Raw genomic sequence first — 21,935 nt, 5'->3', positions numbered from 1 at the left:
CTTCGAGAAGAAATTAAGAGAAGAATCGATATGGATTCGAGAGATTCTCGAACGGAAAGATCCGTGGAACAAATGAAACAAGCTTAAGCAAATGAGAAACGTTCGTTCTACTCGCCGATAATTTCAACAATTTCATTGGATCGTGCAATTTTTCGCACGGCTCGCCGACAGCAAGATCGAAACGCATTAAAGCCGTGAGGTGAGGAAGCGATGCGCGCGATGCGAGCTATATAAGATGACGGGTGGCATCGATTGGCTCAGTCATTCCATTGCAAGCTGCGACCACGTACGTATCGATCGAAATTTTTCGCGCGTACTTCTCTCACTCGGTGGTGATCGACGATTATTTCAACCGTTTCTTCCTTTGTTTCTTCCCTCTTCTTTTCTTTTCTTTTCTCTCTTTCTTTTTTTTTTCTTTCCCTCTCCCCTCCCTCTCCACCTCGTTCAATTAAAATGGATATCAGGATGTTGGCATTGGTCTTGCTAGTCAACGTGGTTGGATCGCTCGCGGACTTACGTTCCCCCCTCTTCAGGCCACGAAGAAGTGAGTAGCAGAGACACACAGACAGACACTCGATCGCTTGAACGAGAGAGATTGCCGATTGTTGTGTTCTTTTTTTTTTCTTTTCTTCTCCTTTCCCTTTCTTTCTTTACCTATAATAAAACGTGCACAGGCTCGTCGTTTATGTCGTTTATACACCCGTGAATGTCGGCATCGCCTAACAATTTCGACAAAATGAACGAGCGATCCTGGATAGCGAGGATGGATAGGTTTAAATATAATCGTGACACCGCTTCCCATTTCTTGTTTTTCTTCCTTAACGGTTACGTTACGTTACGTTACGTCGAATATCGTATTTACAAAATTCAAAATCGTTTCTTTCTTTTTTTTTTTCTTTTTTAATTTCTAATCGAACGAGAGTGAGAGAGAAGCAGAAAATTTAATAAATTTGATATTGATAAGAGTAAAGTTGAGTTTAGTAGTTATTCTTCGAAGCAACGTGGAGGTTAACAGTAGTGAGGTTAGGATTATTTTCTAAATCTTCAATTTGTCTAATAATAAAGTAAATCGTGCGCGATACAATTTCGTCAAACTATGTAATGCATAAATGTAAATCGATACAACTTTTGACGATTCTCTCTCTTTCTCTCTCTCATTGTGCGTCAAGGATGATAAAAGTTTCGTTCAACAATGAGTTGCGTAACGTTCGGTCCGTGTCTTCTGTAATAAACCATGGAAATTTCATTACAAAATTCGCGGAATTTTATAACGAACGAAAAGTGGCGGATGTATTGGAAACATTTTTATTTACCGAATATATATATATATATATATATACAGAAGATCTACCTAGTCTTACCTAGAAACTGGTCTGAGCAGTTGTTTAGTTGAACGATAGTGAACGTTCCACCTTCGAAGAAAAAAAACTTCGAATTTTATGGCGCGCGAATCGAATATTTAAAATGAAAAAATAAAAAGAGAAAAAAAATATCTTTCAATTCTCCACGTCAAATTAATCCGAATTGAACGAAGTAACGCCAAGTTCTCCTCTTGAGAAAGGATTAAACGATTGTTGTGTAACTCCTGTTATTACGTATATAAAAAAAAAAAAAAAAAAAAAAAAGAAAGAAAAACATTTAATAAAACTTAATCTGTATATATCCCTGTATACACCAGTCACGATAATAAGAATGTTTTCATTTTCAAGCGGTTATCGCTTAAAAAGAAAAAAAAAAATTACAAGAAAAGTGTTTGTTGTTGTTATTCGAGCAATTGCCCAATCAAACTCGCAAAAGCAAAATTCACCGGCACAAAGTGATGATATTCGCGTGCGGATGCAAGCGGAAGATTTTCCAACCGCGATAACATCGATAATCGATATTCTCACGTAACGTAACCGGCTTCCGCTCGATGCCAATTCCTCTTCTCTCCGCATGTGTACGACAGCTATTACGTGTCATCGTGCGAAGATAATTGCTTCGTGAACGATGCGCGGCGAACCATGACCTCGTTCGCTTACCCAACCTTCACCTCCAATACGAGATACGATCGCTTTCTTTCCTTCGCTTCTTTTTATCTTTTTTCTTTTTTTTATCTCCTATCGCTTTTTCCAATTATGCGATGCGATTTCTTCCTTTATTTTTCTCGAGAAGAAGGAAGAAATTCGAACGGAAAAGTTTAAAAATTTTAGAGAAAAATTTCTCGAGGAAAATTTTCGTCCGAAAGATTATTTTATTTTCCACGCTCGATCAATTTTTTCCTTTTTTCCCATTTCGAGTGTTTTCTTATTTTTCTTGAAAAGAAGGAAGAAGAAATTCGGAAAAATTTCTCGAGGAAAATTTTCACCTGAAAAAAATATTCGATTTTATTTTCCACGCTCAATCAATTTTTTTCTTTTTTTCTATTTCGAATCTTTTCTTATTTTTCTTGAGAAGAAGGAAGAAAAAATTCGGAAAAATTTTTCGAAAAAAATTTTCACCTGAAAGAATTATTCGATTTTGTTATTTTCCACGCTCGATCAATTTTTTTCTTTTTTTCTATTTTGAATCTTTTCTTATTTTTCTTGAGAAGAAGGAAGAAAAAATTCGGAAAAATTTTTCCAGGAAAATTTTCACCTGAAAAAATTATTCGATTTTATTTTCCACGCTCGATCAATTTTTTTCTTTTTCTTTAATTTCCAATTACGAATCTTCTCTTATTTTTCTTGAGAAGAAGGAAGAAGAAATTCGGAATTTTTACCTGAAAGAATTATTCGATTTTATTATTTCCTATATTCGATCAATTTTGTTCTTTTTTTTATTTCCAATTACGATACGATTTTCCCCTCAACTTCTCTCGAGAAGAAGAAAGAAGAGGAAGAAGAAGAAATTCAAACGTTCAAAAGTTTAAAAATTTGATAGAAAAATTTCTCGAGGAAAATTTTCATCCGAAAGAAGAATCATTATTCGATTATTTTCGAGGCTCGATCAATTTTTTTCTTTTCTTTTTTTCGCGTAACCTTTCGAACGAGTTCATTAGAATCGGAAAGTTGCTCGAGGAAGCGCGACCTTGAAGAATCCATCTCCACTTTCTGGTATACACTTAAAACAACTTTCCAAATTATGACGCATGTTAAATTTAATGATTAAATACGTGTACGGTGATTTACGAATGGAAGACGAAGAATTTTTTAAAACTTTCGATTTTAGAGATTTTTCGATGGAATAAAAATATATATATATAAAAATATATATATATATATATATTTTTTTCTCCCATTGACATTGGCAACGCGAGAAACGTGACGCGATGTTTACACGAGGATAATGCAAAACGAATTCCAAAATGGAAGAAAAAGCGTGTGAGAATCGAAATAGGATAAAAATACACGATCCTTGTATATTATCATCGTTTCAGATGGCGCTTATTTGCACACTCGCAATTATTTATGTGTATTAACTTGCTTGAAGCCTCCTCTCTCTCGTTTTCGTGCACACAATCTTCTCCTCGAGGAAATTGACGTGTTGCATGCGAAATGTGTCTTTTTTTTCCCCCGCCGAATCAGTGTTGTCCAGATGTGTCACCTTTCCGCATGTTTCGTGTTGTTAAAACTGCACTAAAATTGCACGTGTCGAGCGTGTGAAGGAAGATAAATAATCATAAATCATCGTGTGTGAATTAAATCCCTAAAACAAAAAAAAAAAAAAAAAAAAAAAGAAAGGAAACAATAAGGAAAAAATAATACATGTTTTCCTCGTAACATGCATGAATAACAAGGATAAGAAAAAGAAAATTAAAGACGAGTCGAAAACCTGCCGCATGCTGACAGTAACGGTGAAAACGTGCTTCTCGTGAGACGTTGACAATGAAAAAAAAAAAAAAAAAAAAAAGGCACGGTGATGATGACTTGTGAAAACGACCAAATCCTATTTTCTTTCTTTTCATCGGCGAAGATGGATTGCGGGAAGATATACCCATCACGGATCACGCTGGGATATCGAGGACGAGAAAACGAGAATCCAGCTCCTCGAACATTGAAACTACCTCCTCCCCTGTTTCCACCTTGCACCTATACACGCTGATCCCGCCCGATCCGACTACGAGTCCAGATCCCAAGACCAGCCACGCCGATCCGAGCGCAGCTCCTGGTAGATCCAACACCCCGAAGAACGTGGCTCGAAGATCGACGAGCGAGCCAGATTCGACTACCGAACCGGAATCCCCTTCCCCGTCCACCAAATCGAAAAGTCCAACTACCACCGAGTCCCCTGACTCGAAGGAGGATCCTTCCAACGACTCGAAGCCGAAAAGGCCCGCGCCGAAACCGGCTGGCAGATCGACCACACCGAGACCGAAGCCGAAACCGACGAGTCCCGACCCGGAAGACGCCGAGGAACCGGAGCCAGAAACGAGACGACCGATGTCAGGAGGACCGAAGGCGAAGCCCGCTGATTCCGAGGAGACGGATCCAGAACCGGAGCCCAAACCGAGAGGAGGAAAGCCGAGACCGAAGGCAAAAGCCACGGATCCCGAGGAAGAGCCTTCCGCGAGACAGCTGTCCAATGGCGAAAGGCCGAAACCGAAACCGAGACCCATTGATTCCGAGGAGACGGATCAAGAACCGGAGCCGAGGACGAGAGGAGGAAAACCGAGACCGAAGGCGAAAGGCACGGATCCCGAGGAAGAGCCTTCAGCGAGACAGCTGTCCAGTGACGAAAGGCCGAAACCGAAGAATGAGGAAAAAGACGCGGAGGAGGATCAGGAGGAGGGCAAGAGGCAACCGTCCAACGATTCGAGAAAACCGAAGAGACCGAAGGGAAAACCGACGAGTTCCGACCAAGAGTCCGAAGAGTCGACGAGCAAGCGACCATCGGGGGGGAAATCGGCGAGCAAGCCGGTTATCGGCTCCCGCTTCGATCCCGACGACGAGGAGGAATCGAATGAAAAACAGAGGCCGGAATCAAAGTCGAATCGAAACCCAACAAGCGTGGACAATCCTCAGAATCCCAATTTCCAATTTCCCTCTTTCTTCATGCCATCCTTCGTTCCTGGCTTCTCCTCGCCTTACATCAATCCGTACGGTCCCAACAGCAATGCATGGGCTGGATCCAACGTCGGATCGAGAGGTTATGGAACTGGAGGAGCGGCGTCTTTCGCTTCGGCCGGCGCGTCGGCTGGAGCCTCTGATATACCCTCGAATTATAACGCTTATCCCCAAGGGGGATATCCAGGAGGATACGGCGACACCTCGAACATGGTCAACGCACCTACACCAAGATTGTATAACAGTGGGGGATATGGTAGCTATGGAGGAGGTAATATTTAACGAACGGGGTGAAAAAAACTCGAGGACTTACTCCTTGGGGATCGTTGGATAGGTGCACGCTGAGTGTGACGATGCGCTTTGCGTTTGAAAAGAGAGAGAGAGAATGTAATGAGACGAAAGAAAAATAATCGTGGTTATTTTTGTTTATTTTTTTTCACCGAGAGACTAATAATGTCTGTGCAAAACTTTAGCTTTAATATACATGGATGTTTATTGAATGATTAAATATCGCACTCGATACTCTTCGAACGTGACGAGCTTTAAATACGATCGTGTTGCATTTCGTGTTGCAAATTTTATTCTGATGCGTTGTTTAGAGAAATTGTTTAATTCTGCCGCTTCACGTGCACATTTATATACGTATAGGATAATTATATTGCACGAGTGTTAAAGATAAATAAATAAATAAATATTTTTTTTTTTTCTAATTTATCGCTTCATCTTCTTACAGACGTGTACGATCCCAGTTCTTTCGCTTTCCCCGATTATAACTTCGCCGATTTCCAGAAGCAAATGGAGGAAAATTTCAGACAGTTGCAAGCTCAATTCCAGAAGCAACAACAATCGTAAGTAAATGGGGTAAATTGGAGGATGAAATTTTAATCGAAGATTAAAATTTTCAAACCTTGTTATTCAAGGCTCTTTGATACAACAAATCGCATAGCCGGTGATCCGGGCTCTGTACCCGGTTTACACAGTGCTGTGTCCAGCATTAATTTGGGACCGGAAGGTGGTTATCAAGCTGGCGCGATCAATCCAGTAAGTAATAAAACTTTGATCTTAATTTAAATCTTGGACTTGGTCGATTATTAATATTTTCGATTCGAAAATCGTTGCTTGAATTTTTGCTCTCTTCTCTTCAGGTTAGACCAGGCGTGGAATCAAGATTTGGCGAGGAAGTGCCTCCGCCATCTGGAAACACCTATGGGGTGTTCTCCAGCTCGAGCTCGCACACCATGGTTGGTCCGGATGGGAAGACTATCTCTCATAAATCTTCGACCACGGGTGTAAATGACAATGGAAAAATTACTTTCCGAACAGTCGAGGATTAAATTCATCAAATTGATAATTGGCACAAATGTTTCCGTTTCCAATTTTAACGCCTCTTTCCAAGTCTCTCTGTAACGTCGGGATAATTATAAACAAAATTCTTAAATATCTTTTATTGTTTATTAAATATACGTAAAGTGATACGCTGATATGAATACTCGTTGCATTTAAGTATATAATAATATCCCTAGTGTTGTGAGCGAAGAAGATTCGTGATTAAGTAATTCATTTCTGAAAAAGATCGATTTGAGAAATTTATTTTCTACTTTTTTTACTTCAACTTTTATACATGATATAATTTCAATTCCTTCTATACACATATATATACATTTAAATTGTCTGTAATTGCATATTTTTTGTCCTTTTTCATTCCATTTTGTAAGGTAATTAAATATAGGATTCCTTATATATATAATCATATACATACATTTAAATTTGTATTTTATTAAACACGATATCATCAGCAAGAGAAATACCAATTGATAATATTCTTATGTTTTATTTTTTTTTATTCGATTAAACTTTACTAAACTTCGATTTTATTGTCGAATTTGAGTTCTTTCTTCAAAAGTTCTTCGAAAGCCTGATACCAAGGTTCACCATTTTGATAGACTTTGAGTCTGAAATATTTCTTCGATTAAAAAAAAAATTCTCTGAAATCACGAAATCATTCTAATTAAAATATTCGATTTTACCTGTGTATCATATAGTAGAAATGTATCAATAAATCGTCTCGATAATTTCAATACTGCGAACTCTATCGATGATCGGGATGTCATTCATCTCAAAATCTTTCTTTAATTTCGTTATTATTTCAAGACGAACGTCGATCACAACGTTATCTTCGTTGTTCACTTTTGATGACACGGTAACATTGCAAATTTTATTTTATACAAGTCCACACCCGATTTCATCCCAGATATTCGAACGATTGTTAATAACAATCAGAATCTGCAAATCACAAATAATAATGAATCGAACCGAAGTGAAATTATCTTAATTTATTTACAACAAGATTGCTTATTCGATTCTTCTTCGCATCTATCGATCTCATAATCGATAACACATTTTCACTCTCGTTTATCCCGAATATTGGGTTGTTCGGAAAGTAATTTCGTTTTTCTTCATGAGAATGAAACATTGAGTCGTTTCATGTAATCATGAACAGTCAAATTCAATCTCGTAGCAATTTCTCAGGTTGTTATTCGTCGATTTGCTTCAATCAGTGCCTTTAGTTTATTTGTATCAGCTTCAACTAGTCTTCCAGAACGTGACGCATTTAATGTTGAAATTGTTGAAACGAAATTTTGAAAATCAGTTTTGATACTGAGATACTATTAATATCTTCTCCATAGATATCATAAATTTTTTCTTGCTTGAACTAGCATTCTTGCCTTTTCGGTAATAAAAAAATAAAATATGCCGAAAATATGCTCTTTTTGGCCCTGCTCATTATCGCTTTGTTATCGCACGCGAAAAAAGGAACCGCGCACAAAATCAAACGAATTTTTCTTATAAATAAACCATGAAATGCTCTCGAAACATACAATAACACAGTTTGGAATGAAGTTGACTGGATAAACGGTCGACTAGCGACACTCGTGTGAAAAAACGAAATTATTTTCCGAACAATCCAATAATTTCTAGTCTAGAATGAAGTTGGCTGGATAAACGTTCGACTAGCGACACTCGTGTGAAAAAACGAAATTAATTTCCGAACAACCAATAGAAATAGATTTAGAAATCAGTCGATCCATCTTGTTAACCTCGTTCGAATCCAATTTTTTGAATCTTCACCATTTTCTTGGGAATCGAACGCAATCCGAGAAGAAATCTTTGTACACGATACAGGATACTTGGACGTAAACATTGTCGAGAGAATAAAAAGAACGATCATTATTCGTTTCTTCATTGTTAGTTCGTTTGGTATTTTCCTGCGGAATTGCTCTCCAAGAAAGGAATAAATATTCGAACAGGATGCATATGATATAATAATATAATGACGACGATCACTAGGTAAGAAAATTACAATGATTTCCGTGTATCTAATTAGCACGAAGAAGATTTTATGTATAAAATCTTACGTATAAATATATGGATAGGAAGATAACTTTTTCTTTCATACGAAAATTGTTCTACTTGTTCTACTTGTTTAATTATAAAGTGAAAAATTTAAAACGCAGTATCTCACGTATTCTATGATAGAAATTAATTATCGAAAGTATATTGTTTTATTTTACTTAAAATAAAAATTCCATCTCACAAAAGTTCGAATTGCAGGTTATGAGAAAAGAAAGGCAACTTGAAATGGTATGATATAACACAAGCTTTCATTTTATCCGCCAGAAAATAAATAACGTGAAAAAATTACGAGAGAAATGGTGTTATAATTTTTTAAGATTGAATAATTGTTACTACAGATCAATTAGAGAAGACAGTTCTCAGTGTAAATTTTCTAATCGAAAGTACGTACAACTTTTTTAATTTTCACAATAAGTTTAAGAAAAATTTGAGGAGAAGAATCTACACTCACTCTTACATTTCTCTCTCTGTATTACGTTAAATTTTACGAATCGAAACGTGCGTGTGTGTAAGTTGTTTTTCGATTTTCACGATTCAGGTTGAAAAGAAAAATTCGAAGGCCAAAGAAACGTGAGCGATGAATGGAACCCCCTCACAGCGGAGGGTAAAAAAAAGACGAGCAAGATGGTGCCGTGAATGACGTTGTGTTGCTCTTTCGACGTGTATGGAATAAAGAATGACTACTCTGAAATGCACCCTGTCTCGACACGATCGTACTGGGTACACAAGGGATTGAAGCAATTTCAAATTCCCCCGTTTAACATCTAACGTTTGGCTAAGCCCCTGGTGCAAATGAAGGAGGAGGGTCGCGAAAGCTCATTGAAATTCATTAAAACCCTTCGCTTCCGCCTTTTCTCTTTATCGTCCCCTTTTTTTTTTTTTTTTTTTAACCTTAATCCGAATTTAATAACGAAGCACGTTACGTTGTGTCATAATTTTTACGATCGAACTTAAAAACAAATACTTTTTCTTTGTGAATAATAAAAGTAATTTTATTATTCGAGCGTTTATTCAAACGTTTAATTATTGTACGTGGTTTTCGTGCTTTTGCGCGCGTTCAGGTCGCCCCTCCTTTTTCCAAGAAATGCGAGATTCGAGTTCAGACTGTATTTACCGCCGATGAAGCGTAGATGAACGAAGCCAATGTACCGTGTCTAATCGGACTCGCATTATTGGGAAATCACGAATCATTACAAGCGTGGGAGTAAAAATGTAGCTTCTTCCGTTGGCACGTCAATTTTTTTGTCGATAAATATCCTGTAATAAATATTGTTGCTTTAATCAATTTTACAAATTTAACTCGAAACGAAATGAAATAATTCAACTTTTAATGATCAATTATTGCGTTCAATTGTATAATTGAATAAAAACTCTCAATATCGATTATAAATGTTATTGCCAATATTTCTCTGATAAATATCCTGTAATAAATTCTCGCTTTAGATTTATTCAATTTTACAAATTTAACTCGACGAAACAATGAAACAATGAAGTTTAATTTAAGTTTAATTTAACTTAATTTTTAATGATTGTCCAATTAATGTATAGTTAAATAAAAAAAGAGAAATAAAAGAAAAAATCTCAATATCGATTATAATTGTAACTTTTTGTCACTGTTAATATTTCTCCCGTAAATAAATATTCTCGCTTCACAATTTTATCTAATTTTACAAATTTAGCTCGACGAAATAACTTCTAATGATCGTTCAATCGTATAATTAAATAAAAAAAATTCTTAATAAATTATAGCTTCTGTCACTGTAAATATTTCTTCGATAAATATCCTTACATTTATCAATTTTACAAATTTAATTGGACATAAACAATGAAAAATAACTTCTAATGATCAATTGTTTCGTTCAATTGTATAATCGAATAAAAAAAAAAATTCTTAATAAATTATAGCTTCTGTCACTGTAAATATTTCTTCGATAAATATCCTTACATTTATCAATTTTACAAATTTAACTGAACATAAACAATGAAAAATAACTTAATTTCTAATGATCAATTGTTTCGTTCAATTGTATAATCAAATAAAAAAAAAAGGAAAAAAAAAGAAAAAACTCTCTCGATATCGATTATAAAAATAACGCGACACGTGCGATTAATTAAGAGTCGAGAAAGAGCGAAAAAGTTGCGAAAGTACGAGAAGAAAAGAAAGGAGAGAAGGAGAGTTAAGAAGGAAGAAATATCGCGGGCATAATTTAGAGATTCCCCGGCTCTTTATCATGGGGTTAAAATGCGTCCGATTACAGTGCGAAACAGTGGCGGAAAATTGGACGCGAGCTCGTCCGTCATTTTAAACAAGACGTCACAAGACGGGCCCATTAATTTTCTCGCCCAGGCGACGCAGGGTGCAGGGAAGGAATTACAGGAGTCGTTTAACGAGGCGATATATCACGATTTGACGAACGTTTTCCGAGAAAAGCAGAAAAAAAGAAAAAAAAAAACCTCGTTCCTCGCCTCGCAGTCTGACTCGGCTGTGCAATAAACCGAAGGCGCTAAAAATAAATGGGAGAGGGGGGAGGAGGGAGGGGAAGAGACAAACCCGATCGTTGTCATCGATCGATTGAATTATATCGATTTTATATCGATTGTTCGTTGTGTTGTATCGTAATGTATCGCTTTATTGTAATTGTAAATCGTGTGCGATTTTGTACATCCGTGTCTCTCGCTGTCCATCGTTATTCCATCGTTCGTTATATATATATATATGTATATACAGAACTTCCCTTCGAGACAGACAGATTCTCCTTATTCGTAGCTAATACGCATATACATATACATATAGAAATGTAAATATATACAAAAGTACAAAGAAGGAAGGGGGAAGAGGGGGGGGGGGGTGAGAAGGAGGAGGGGTATTGGCACACTCGAAACACTCTTTACGTGGCAAGCGAAGCGTATCACATCACGTTTAAAAAAATTGTTCGACGTTCTTTTTCCTCCTCTTCTTCTTCTTCTTTTTTTTTTTTTTTTTTTTTTTTTTTTGCTCAATTAATGCGCGAGTATTTCCTGAGTACGAGAGAAATTGGCAGTTTTTTTTTTTTTTTTTTTTTTTACACGTCGATGAAGGATTGTTTGCCAGTCGTTTTCGTGAAAATTCGTGGTTTCGTACACATACAATGATAGCGATGAATAATCAATTAATCAATTAATTAATTCAGTCTTAACTTAAGAGATAAATTATACGTCTTCTACGCTCCGAATTTCAGTACAGCGTGTAACCGGTTATTAACCGGTATTATTACAGAAATTACATACGCCTGCATCATCCTACTTCTGATGAAGAATTTACATGATAAATTTCTACGATACCCTTTTTTTTTTTTTTCTCTTCTTTTATAAAATTACGCGCCGATTTATCTGAATAAACGATACAATTTCGTCGCGAATATCTATATATTTCGATCCTCTTTGAAAATCATCTTCGAAAATCAATCCTTTAAGTACTAGACACTATTATATATATTTATATACACGTATATATTCTATCGAAATTCTCAAAATTCGTATCGTATTTTCCTCGAATAGAACGTATTTTAAACGTATCTGGTCAATTGAGTGTGGAAATCTTGAAGGCAGACGATCAACTGGCTAAACGTGGGCCTCTCGTCGGCCGACATCGCCCAACAATAAGCCATAACGGCGAACAGCTCGTCGGGGCAATTTATCGGTTGCGCCAATCTGTATCCGTCTCTGAGGTAGGAAGCCATCTCGAACGCGTCCACCTCCACGTACGGTTGCTGCGCCAACGTGGTCAACTCCCATAACAATACACCGAACGCCCACTGTGGAACACATATATATATATTTCGAATTAAAGTATATATATCTTTTCGATCGAAGGGATCACCCCTGATTCGTATCGTTAGAATTATTAGAAAGATATTCGCTCGCTCACCACGTCGGAGGCGGTGCTGAATGTCTTGTTGAGCAAACTTTCGATGGCCAGCCACTTGATGGGACGATTCTCGTTGTCCCCCAGGCAATGGTAATCTTGAGGAAACAGGTCCCTGGCCAGGGCGTTGTCCGTGATTTGAACTCTCAGATCGTCGTCAACGCTGAAAACGAGAGAGAGAAAAAAAAGATGGGAAGTTAGTTTAAGAAAGAGAGAGAGAGAGAGAGAGAGAGAGAATGGTGGTTCAAACGACAGAGATAAAATTATTTCTTTTTTACTGATTTTTAAACTTAATACGGAGATTTAATTCTTAAGAAACTTGCTGTTAATAATAATATCGATTTATTATTTTATTGAAAATGTATATAATGTAAGAAATTAAATATTGCGTTTAATTAATTATAGAATAAAAAAGAGAATACGTAATAATCGATATATAAATATAGAAATGTATAATATATTTGTAATTGTGAACTTTAAGAAGCGTGGCAAAATTCGCGCGGGAGATGTAGCAAAAAAGTTATAGTAGGCAATTAAGATTAGAAAGCATTTCGAGTTTGACAAACATACGATAAACTGGATCTTGAGAATTGAAAATGGTATTCTAACGAAATCTATTTTATAAATTATTCAATAGATATGGACTAAATAAATGATAATTTGACAAAATTACAATAAAAACAATGAAACTGAAAATTATAAAATGAAAAGAAGATCGTAAGAAGACGTACTCGTAAGAAGACATAAGAAGACGTAATTAAAAGAAATAAAAAAATTGTCAACTAAAGTTAGGAATATTATTATATTCCTTGCTTCTTCAAAATATAATAAATAAACAATAATAGAAATGCATATATTACAATATAAATACAAGATACAAGATAGATTAGAATTAATCCATAAATATAATAAATATAATAATTAAGTCTCGTAAAGTAGTATAGTCTCGCAAAGTTTTACGAATCAAATATGACAGTAAAATAAAGTAGAATCATTATAAAAAATTATCGACAAATCATTACATTGTGTGAATTTCTGACATGAAATAATTACTTAACTTTAAGCTTAATTTACAAAAAAAAAATAATAAAAAACTTATCGATAACGATTTAAATTAAAAAAGATATCAAGATCCGTCATAAAATTGAAATTTAAACGCTTCTTAATAAATTTATGGAATATTTCCCAATTATCGAAACCAATATACCAATAAACCAATCCAAAGTTCTCTGCTTATTTCGTTTAATCCGTAAACGTTTAAAAGAGAGAAATTAAATATTTTAACGTAAAAGAGTTTCAACGCGTGGTTATTATACGTTGCAACGAAACAATTATTTCTTATAAATTTGAATACATCGTTCGAACCACTGTGGGGCGTTAAATTGGCCGAGATGTTAATAATAAAGATTCGAGGGGCGCGTAAAATAAACGAGCGCTCGGTTTAAATTCGTCGTCGAGCGGTGAACGCAAAAACTGCTATAAAGAAGAGGAGGGGGGGAGATGTTAAAGTCATCCCCGCGACGACGAAACAGTAGCGGACGGTAATTAAACAGTCTCGACCGAGCCGGCCACGCTATTTATTGCTAATTAATGCCACACGGCCAATTAATTTTGTAACGAAACTTAACCGACTGGTGTGTTTTACTGAAAAATATTCGACGCGAATAAATACCTACGTTCGGTCGCAAATATTATCCGGCCACCTTTCGTACTATTTATTTACGAAAGAATATTATATTTAATAACACAAATGCGATTGAAACTTATATCTTTTAATATTTTTTAATTGGCGGGCTTTTTGAAATCGCGAGCGAAGAGAACGAAGTTACCACGTTAAACACCGCGATTCAACGCTCCTCCCTCACTTACACGCAATTCCTTGCGGCCAGATCTCTGTGCACCAGCCTTTTTCTGTGAAGATACTGGACCCCTTTGGCAGCTTGAAGTGCCATTTCCACGACTTCTTGCGTGGTGAGTGCTCTCGGTGGCCCTTCGCTGCTCAGCTTGCACCTCACCAAGAACCTCTTCATGTTCTTGTAACCGGTGTGCGGGTACAAGAGAAAAGGAGCGCTTCTATCCTCGATCGAGACGCCCAAAACTGGGAGCAGGGCTGGATGACTCAAACCGTACAGGGCTAAACCCTCTCGTAGCAGAAGGGCGACCTTGCTCGAACAAAAATTTCAATTTCTCGACTCGCCGTATGAAAATACAAAACGTTACAAGCGCACGAGAGGAGGAGTTTACGTAAGGCGTGCAAACAAATTCTTTCCATCATCGTAACTTCTTTTATTTTTCGCTCTGCACAAGACGAGCGATTCGATTTATCGTACATCGAGTACATCTTTCTCTACTAATCGGTATTTCGTTTTTAATCATTTGTTTCATATTTATCAACAGTTATTATTACAATTATATCATATTATTATATACTACATAATGTTATTCGAAGGATTTCGAGGAAAATTTTTTTTCGAATAAACACGGTGAAAACAGAATCGCCCGTAGCGAAAGTGTTAAGAGTCGCGACGATTTCGAGCAATATGGCGCTCGTTGCTTACTTCTTGCGTTCTTGGGAAATCGAGTGTCGAAGTTATCGAAATGGCGTGCCATTTGAAGAGAACGGTGTGAAAAATGATTTAAATTCGGAATAAATTTTGAATTTGGAGGGGAAAGTACTTATTCGCACGCCTAGTATAATTATAATATTGTTGAAAGAGGAAGGGCTCACTTGGGATTGCGATGCATGCTCGGCGGCAGTTTTCACCAGGACATCCCTGGGTGAGGACGCGCCCTCCTCGTGATAACTGCCTCTGTACACGCGACCGAATGTTCCCTCCATCTCGATGCTGAGAAGGCGTACCCTGCATCTGTAAGGCAACCGCGATTAAAGGTTTCTCGAACGAGCCGATAATTATTTCCCTCGCCGAATTATCGAAGAAGAAAGTAAAAAAAAAAAAAAAAAAAAGAGAGAGTATCGAGCAGTATCGAGATATGTATATTTCAACGTCTACTCGACCTGAAAACTCCCTCGATTAAATCCAAATAATAAATTTCTACCAATAGATTTTATTTAAACAGAATTTCAAAAGTAATAATAATTTGCATGCAATTATTCGAAACGAATAATTATCCATTCGTGTTCGAGAAAAGGGAAGAGAGAAAGGGAAAATTTCACCCACCTTTGGACGGTGATCTCTTGAATCCTCTCGTGCAATTCTCGGCTCGGTCGATCGTCCAATCTTCTGTAAGTCGAGGTGGACGTGGCTGAGGCAGGCGGGGGTGTTTCTGGTGACAAGAAGGTTTGCGCGGGCCCGACTCCCGTGCCCCTTTCCACGCTGCACGCGGAGCTCAAACCCCTCGACTCTCTTCGAGGGAAGGAGGGGAGATCGAATCGAACGTGAATGTGAAAAGGAGAGAAGAAGAGAAAGGAAAGAGAAAAGAATTAAAATTCGAAAAATGTTTGAGTACGTACTGGAGAGGATCACGGTGCCTTCTCGTCTTCTTGTCGCGGACGTAATAAGCGATAACGAGGACGAATATGGCGGCGATGAACGCGCATGCGCAGCCTATCGCCGCGTAGAACACTTGGCCGCCGGGAGAGGAGCCAGAAGCGGCCACGAGGACCTCCTCCGGCCCCACCGCGTTGCTCTTATCCTTGAGACATATTTTCTTCCGCCTGAAGTCGAGGCTGGTCGTGTTCCTCCTCGACAGGGAGACGTTTATCCGAAGGCTGAGGTCCACCTCGGCGTCGTACGGGCCGCAATGGAGGGCCAGGGCCCACGTCTGCAGCCCACCGACCGGGATTTCACCGGCCTGGGATATGTTCAGGGAGCTCGTCAACGCTGACGGGTTGCTGATGTCCACCGACATCGTGTACGGCAACTGGAACGTTTCTTCAATTAATATTCGTTTCGTATACGATCGAGGAAAAAATTGTATTGAGTGTTGAGATTCGTATGTATTTCATCGGAACCGAGGTTGAGATTGTAAGAAAGAAAACATAAAAGGTTATTCGAGCATTTCAATAATTATTTTTTTATAAAGTTTAAGTAAAAGAAATTTTTCAAGAGATTTTTAACCAGTCACTTTTTTCAACTCCATCGATGAATTTGCCAACTAATTACGAATAATTATATTATTGCCAAAGGAATTTGTACGAAAATATAAACGTTTATTCAATTATTCAAAGTAACTTTCTTCGAAATTTTTAATATATTGAATTAATATCGAAACTTTGTCGACGAGATCAGAATTTGCGAGCGAATTGCGAATAATTATAATGTTCAAACAAAGTTGTATGAAAATATAATATGTTGGAAATTTTTAATATATTGAGTTAATATTTAATATAATTTTATATAATTCTGAGGAAGTAAGACAAGTAAGTAGAGGGAAGAAAGAAAAGAAGAAGAATCGTTCTTAAATTGCGAATAATCATAATGCCAAACAAAGTTGTATAAAAATATAAATGTTTATTCAATAATTACTCAAAATAAATTTATTCGAATTTTTTAATCAATCACTTTTTTCAATTTCCTCGACGAGGTAAGAAAAGAATTCCGAATAATTATAATGCCAAACAAAGTTGTACGAAAATATAAACGTTAATAATTACTCAAAGTAATTTTGTTCGAAATTTTTAATATATTGAATTAATATCGAAACTCTGTCAACGAGATAAGAATTTGCGAGCGAATTGCGAATAATGTCAAACAAAGCCGAAATTGAAAATATAAACATTATTCAAGTATTTTAATAATACTAATTACTAAAAGTAACTTTATTCGAAATTTTTAATCAATTACTTTTTTAATTTATTTGATTAATATTCAAACTTCGACGAGATAAGAAAAAAATTATTTTGAATTTGCCAACAAATTGCGAATAATTGTAATGCTAAAATTAATTAAAAATATAAATGTTCGAAATTTTTAACATATTGAATTAATATCGAAACTCTGAAGAAATAAGAATTTGCGAATAGTGAATTGCAAATAATGTCAAACAAAGTCGAGATTGCACGAAAATATAAACGTTATTCAAGCATATTTTAATAATTACTCAAAGTAACTTCATTCAAAATTTTTAATCAATTCAATCACTTTTTCAATTTATTGGACGAGATAAAAAAAGAATCGTCCCGAATTTGCAAGTAAATAATTTCAAACAATTATCAAAATCATAGCTGTACGAAAATATAAACAGTTATTCAAACATAGTAATAATTACTCAATCTAACTTTATTCGAAATTTTTAATTGAATTAATACCCAAACTCCATCAACGAGATAAAAATTTGCTCACAAATTACGAATAATCGTAATGCCAAACAAAGTTGTACGAAAATATAAATATTCTAAATTTTTAACTTATTGAATTAATACCAAAATTCCATCAACGAGATAAAAAATTTACGAGAAAATTTAAAAAATAATTGTAATGCCAAACAAAGTTGTACAAAAATATAAATATTCTAAATCTTTAACACATTGAATTAACACCCAAACTCTGTCGACGAGGCAAGAAAAGTGGTAAGGGGAAGAAAAAGAATCGTCCCGAATTTGCGAGCAAATTGCGATTTCACGTGGCCCGCTGCGACTAAGTTAAAACGAACACCACGTAAACCTCAACCTCCCTCCGTTCCTCGTGTCACGCGCGCACCTGTTTCCTCTCCGAAATCTCCAATTTTCCGGAGAGGAATCCGCCGAAAAAAAAAAAAAAAAACCTCAGAAAAATTCCTGATCCGACGCAACGAATTATAATACGAAGAAGGAAGAGCAAAGAGAGATTAACGGAAATTAGAGATTAAATATATAACCTCTCCTTTCTTCTCTTTCTTCTTCTTTACCGACCGAGAAAACGACGACGACAACGAGGAAAATGGAGGAAAATGGGCGAGGAGGTGAGTAGCTCTCGAGTAATCGCGGCCGGAACGTTGAACCCTTCCTACAATATCTTGAAACGTAGCGCATTCTCGGAAGACAATTTGCGCTTGGCAAAGTGAATCCGGAGGACCGAGAGGAAGGGGGAAGGGGAGCGGGAGAAGGAGAAACGAGGCGAGGAGCGGAGGGGGAAGAGTTAGAGACGGAAGAAAGAGGAGAGGTCGGGCTTCGAAGTCGAAGGAAGAGTTGGCTGATTACCAGCTTGCAACGCGATGATCGGTTCTCAACTAGCCGAGGAGAGAGAGAGAGAGAGAGAGAGAGAGAGAGAGAGAGAGAGAGAGAGAGAGAGAGTGAGGCCAACCTCGCTCGTCAACCTGGCTCTCCAACTTGTCGCTACCACGCTACACGCTTCACGATCCTCCTCCCGCTTGTATACAGGCGGTATACGTTATACGCTACTTCGGCTCGCGGTCTTTTATGACCAACTACGTGCTGACAGTGAATGCCTCTGTAAACCGGCTAAACCATTCGGCTTAAACTGTCGGGAATTTTTTATCACTTTTTCCTTTCTCTCTCTCTCTCTCTCTCTCTCTCTCTCTCTGTGTCTCTCTTTTTCTCCATTTTCCGACAACAACAATTTTGAAGAAGAGGAAGAGAAACTCGGCAAACAACGAAGGATTTCTCTCGAACGAGCGACGAGAAACTCTCTCGGGGCAAATATTTTATTTGGGGATAAAACGAGGAGCTTCCTCCCCCCCCCCCCTCTCTATGTCTCGAGGATTAGAAATATCGAGTTTAATCGAGATAGAAATTATCATCTTATGTCGATACGATCGAGGAAGAGGGGAAAAAATAAATACGAAAGTATCAGCCCCGTGTACGTGCGTAGGATGGTAGAAATCCCATAAATTTTCGTTCGAGGGAATGAATTTGTCGAGAAGGGTGGGGGGGGGGGGGAGGGAGTTGGAAAGCGGGTCTCGGTTTGATTGGAGCGGATAGCTTTGGCGCGGTTAAGTAGCATTCGGGACACTCGGTTTTGTCGACGGAGGTGACGGATGTCTTGACGCCGGCCATCAGTCTCCTCGCGTTTCTTCCCCTCCCCCTCCTTCTTCCACTTCCTTCCAACCCGGGACAACTCGAAGAAGTGGCTGGACCACTTTGTCCTAGTACTCGGATCCCTTCCTTCCTTCCTTCCTTCCTTCCTTTTTTCTCTTCTCCTCCTCTTCCTCCTCCTCCTCCTCCTCCTCCTCCTCCTCCTCGCGCGCATCGCCGACGAGTCAATCCTACACCGCGTCGCATTCTGTCCACTTTTCGCCACCACTTTGTCAAACCATCCGTCCGTCACGATGGAGACAGCGTGAATAGTATTCCCCCCCCCTCCCCTTCCCTCCCCACCGATTGACACGCTAATTAGCATTTCTCTTTTCTCTCTTCAGTTAGATCTTTTCGAAGTCGAGTCCGTCCGTTGATCGATTCTTCTTATCTCTGAGAGATAGATAGATAGATAGATAGATAGATAGATAGATAGATAGATAGATAGATAGAGAGAGAGAGATAGAGATTATTGGTTAACTCCTTCCAAATTTGCAATTTTTAATTATTAGACTTGTGCGCAATGTGTATTATAGTATACAGTTTAACTCTCCATTTTGTATATTTATTTTTGCAAATAAACATTCGTTAAACTTTTCTTTGAATAAAATCCGTTCCGATTATTAATTTCCTCGATTTTATTAATTCTTACCGAGCACGGTACAAAACTCTCTTTCTCTTTGTCTCTTGAGAAAAGGTGCAGGTTGGCAGGAAGATATCCAACAATTTCGCGTCTCGTGGAAAACACTTAACGAATTCATTTCCACGAAGAATACCGGGAGGGAAACCGGTGGAAACGAATCCGAGAAACGAGACGAGCCCGACATGCCTCGATAATCCGGATAAGTGCGTCTCGCAAGAGCTTGGAATGGAATAAGGAAGGAGCGAGAGGTTGGAACGGACGGCGAGTAACTGTTCAAGTCAGAGAATCTCGGGTTCTCATCGTGCACTCTCTTTTTAAGTTAACGAAGCGAATCCCCCTGTGGCGCGATCGAGTTGTCAAAGAAAACGCGAATGGAGGAACAAAACGCGTTATATATATATATATATATATATATATACAGATTTGTTCGAGTGGTAGTCGCTTCTTTTCATTACTTAAAGCAGCAACGCGTTTCCTTAGCCGCTTTTTAAAGGCAGGCTTTTTAACCGAGCTTTTCCCCTCCCCTCTCCCCGAGAATTTACGTCGTTTAAGAAGCGAATCATTTTCAAAGAAATTACATCAAAGGCCTCCTCTTTCTCCTCCTCCCCCTCCTCCCTCCGTAGGAAGCTTTGTTTGAAACTTACCGGCCTGCCGGCGAGATTCTCCCAAGTGAAATGCAGCTTGTGAACCTGGGCTGGCACCGGGACGACGAATTTAATCGCGTACTCATTTATAACGCCTTCTCTTACGTAAAACAATTCTGCCTGCAGACCTGTGAAACGAAACCAGAGACGTTTTATCGATTAAAAGTGCCATCCAACGAGCGGTAGCTGTGTGTCTGTGTCGCTGTGGTATATATATATATATATAAGGGGATAAATAACCATCGAAACCATCTGTTCTTTATATTTGGAAAAACATTTTTGGCAGGCATGGAAATGCAGGCTTTGGAAGCTAGCCGAATTTATCATTATTTCACACGTGAAGCGTTTCAACAACTTTCAACTGTCGAGGACAAAAAAACGTTGGTTTTCAAAAAAACGTTCGGAATATAATGTACAAGTTCCTCAAGTGGTTCACTTTTTTAACGCGGCGGGAGAGTGGCGACGCGGTTTTAAACCTTTGGAGCGTGGCAAAGGTAAAGATGTGCGAGTAAGTAAAGTGTAACGAGACCTGCTAAATCGACAGAGCGAAACCACCACCTTCTTTACCGGACAATGCGTTGTTCCTACTGCCATTATATTATTCCTTCTCACTCGCGAAGGAGAGAAGCGCGCGGCCTCCCCCCACTCCTCCACCTCGTTTCGCTTCGGTTCACACGATTTGTATTCGCGTTCGAGCGCTCGATTACTCTCGTACACTCGCGTCCTCCTGTCTTCAAAAAACGATCGAATCTCCTCTCCTCCGTATATTTTTCACGTTCACGTTATTTTGATTTCTCCTGGTTGCAACGTATCGGTGAAAATATACGAGATAGAAAGAGAGAGAAAGACAGAGAAAGAGATATCGTTTTATACACTCGGCCATGCTTCTTAAATACCAAGCGTGTCGGCGAATAATTCGGCGAGCCTCTCCTCGGTTGTTGTGGGGACCTTTTTCACGTTACGCTACCGGGTGAATCCGCGTTCAGAAGCCGCAAGGTTACGAAGGTGGAAGATCGGGGGAGAGGGAAAGAGGGGGAAGGAGAAGGAGAGGGAACGAAAACACGCGACGTGTACCTTCCCTTCGTGGCTCTATGCTCGTGGTTGTATCAGATAGGAGGACGGTTAACGAGGCACGAGTTGGATTTTTAAGTCGCCAAGAAGACAATGTGCTCCGTGGTGGGAGGGAGAGGCAGAGAGAGAGAGAAAGAGAGCCCCTCTTCCTTCACCCTGTCCTCCCGCCTCCATCGGCCTTTACCGGTTTTCTGCATCAGATATCGTATATGCCCACGACCCGGCCATCGGCCAGAAAGCGTGTATATATATATATATATAT

At 38.2% G+C, this 21,935-nt stretch overlaps 3 protein-coding genes across 4 annotated transcripts in view; 1 reads left to right on the top strand and 2 right to left on the bottom strand.

Moving 5' to 3' along the window:
* The first annotated feature begins 248 nt into the window (after positions 1 to 248).
* LOC122714189 (cell surface glycoprotein 1-like) lies at positions 249 to 6,511 on the top strand. Its single transcript, XM_043935328.1, has 5 exons — positions 249 to 544; positions 3,934 to 5,295; positions 5,758 to 5,872; positions 5,945 to 6,065; positions 6,170 to 6,511. Exons 1-5 carry the CDS (start codon positions 454 to 456, stop codon positions 6,356 to 6,358), a joined length of 1,878 nt encoding a protein of 625 aa, XP_043791263.1. The 5' UTR covers positions 249 to 453; the 3' UTR covers positions 6,359 to 6,511.
* Positions 6,512 to 6,660: 149 nt separating this feature from the next.
* LOC122714193 lies at positions 6,661 to 10,091 on the bottom strand. Its single transcript, XM_043935334.1, has 2 exons — positions 8,122 to 10,091; positions 6,661 to 7,241 (listed from the first exon to the last, which is right to left on the bottom strand). Exons 1-2 carry the CDS (start codon positions 8,266 to 8,268, stop codon positions 7,077 to 7,079), a joined length of 312 nt encoding a protein of 103 aa, XP_043791269.1. The 5' UTR covers positions 8,269 to 10,091; the 3' UTR covers positions 6,661 to 7,076.
* A 279-nt stretch (positions 10,092 to 10,370) lies between these two features.
* LOC122714239 (tyrosine-protein kinase Dnt-like) overlaps positions 10,371 to 21,935 on the bottom strand; it is a 28,468-nt gene continuing 16,903 nt past the window's right edge. The window contains exons 2-8 of one of the 2 annotated variants that reach the window (XM_043935423.1): positions 20,603 to 20,730; positions 15,815 to 16,224; positions 15,522 to 15,707; positions 15,071 to 15,209; positions 14,212 to 14,504; positions 12,346 to 12,505; positions 10,371 to 12,232 (exon numbers count right to left, since the gene is read on the bottom strand). In XM_043935423.1, coding sequence (XP_043791358.1) covers positions 11,984 to 12,232; positions 12,346 to 12,505; positions 14,212 to 14,504; positions 15,071 to 15,209; positions 15,522 to 15,707; positions 15,815 to 16,224; positions 20,603 to 20,730 — 1,565 coding nt within the window. In that variant the 3' untranslated portion in view covers positions 10,371 to 11,983. The remainder of the gene's footprint in view (positions 12,233 to 12,345; positions 12,506 to 14,211; positions 14,505 to 15,070; positions 15,210 to 15,521; positions 15,708 to 15,814; positions 16,225 to 20,602; positions 20,731 to 21,935) is intronic. The other variant, XM_043935424.1, reaches the window with a different exon arrangement.

This window comes from Apis laboriosa, unplaced genomic scaffold (assembly GCF_014066325.1).
Source record: "Apis laboriosa isolate Shangri-la unplaced genomic scaffold, ASM1406632v1 scaffold28_cov147, whole genome shotgun sequence".
NCBI lineage: Eukaryota > Metazoa > Arthropoda > Insecta > Hymenoptera > Apidae > Apis > Apis laboriosa.
Note: the sequence above shows the minus strand (reverse complement) of the source record. Positions and strands in the feature narration are given on the sequence as shown.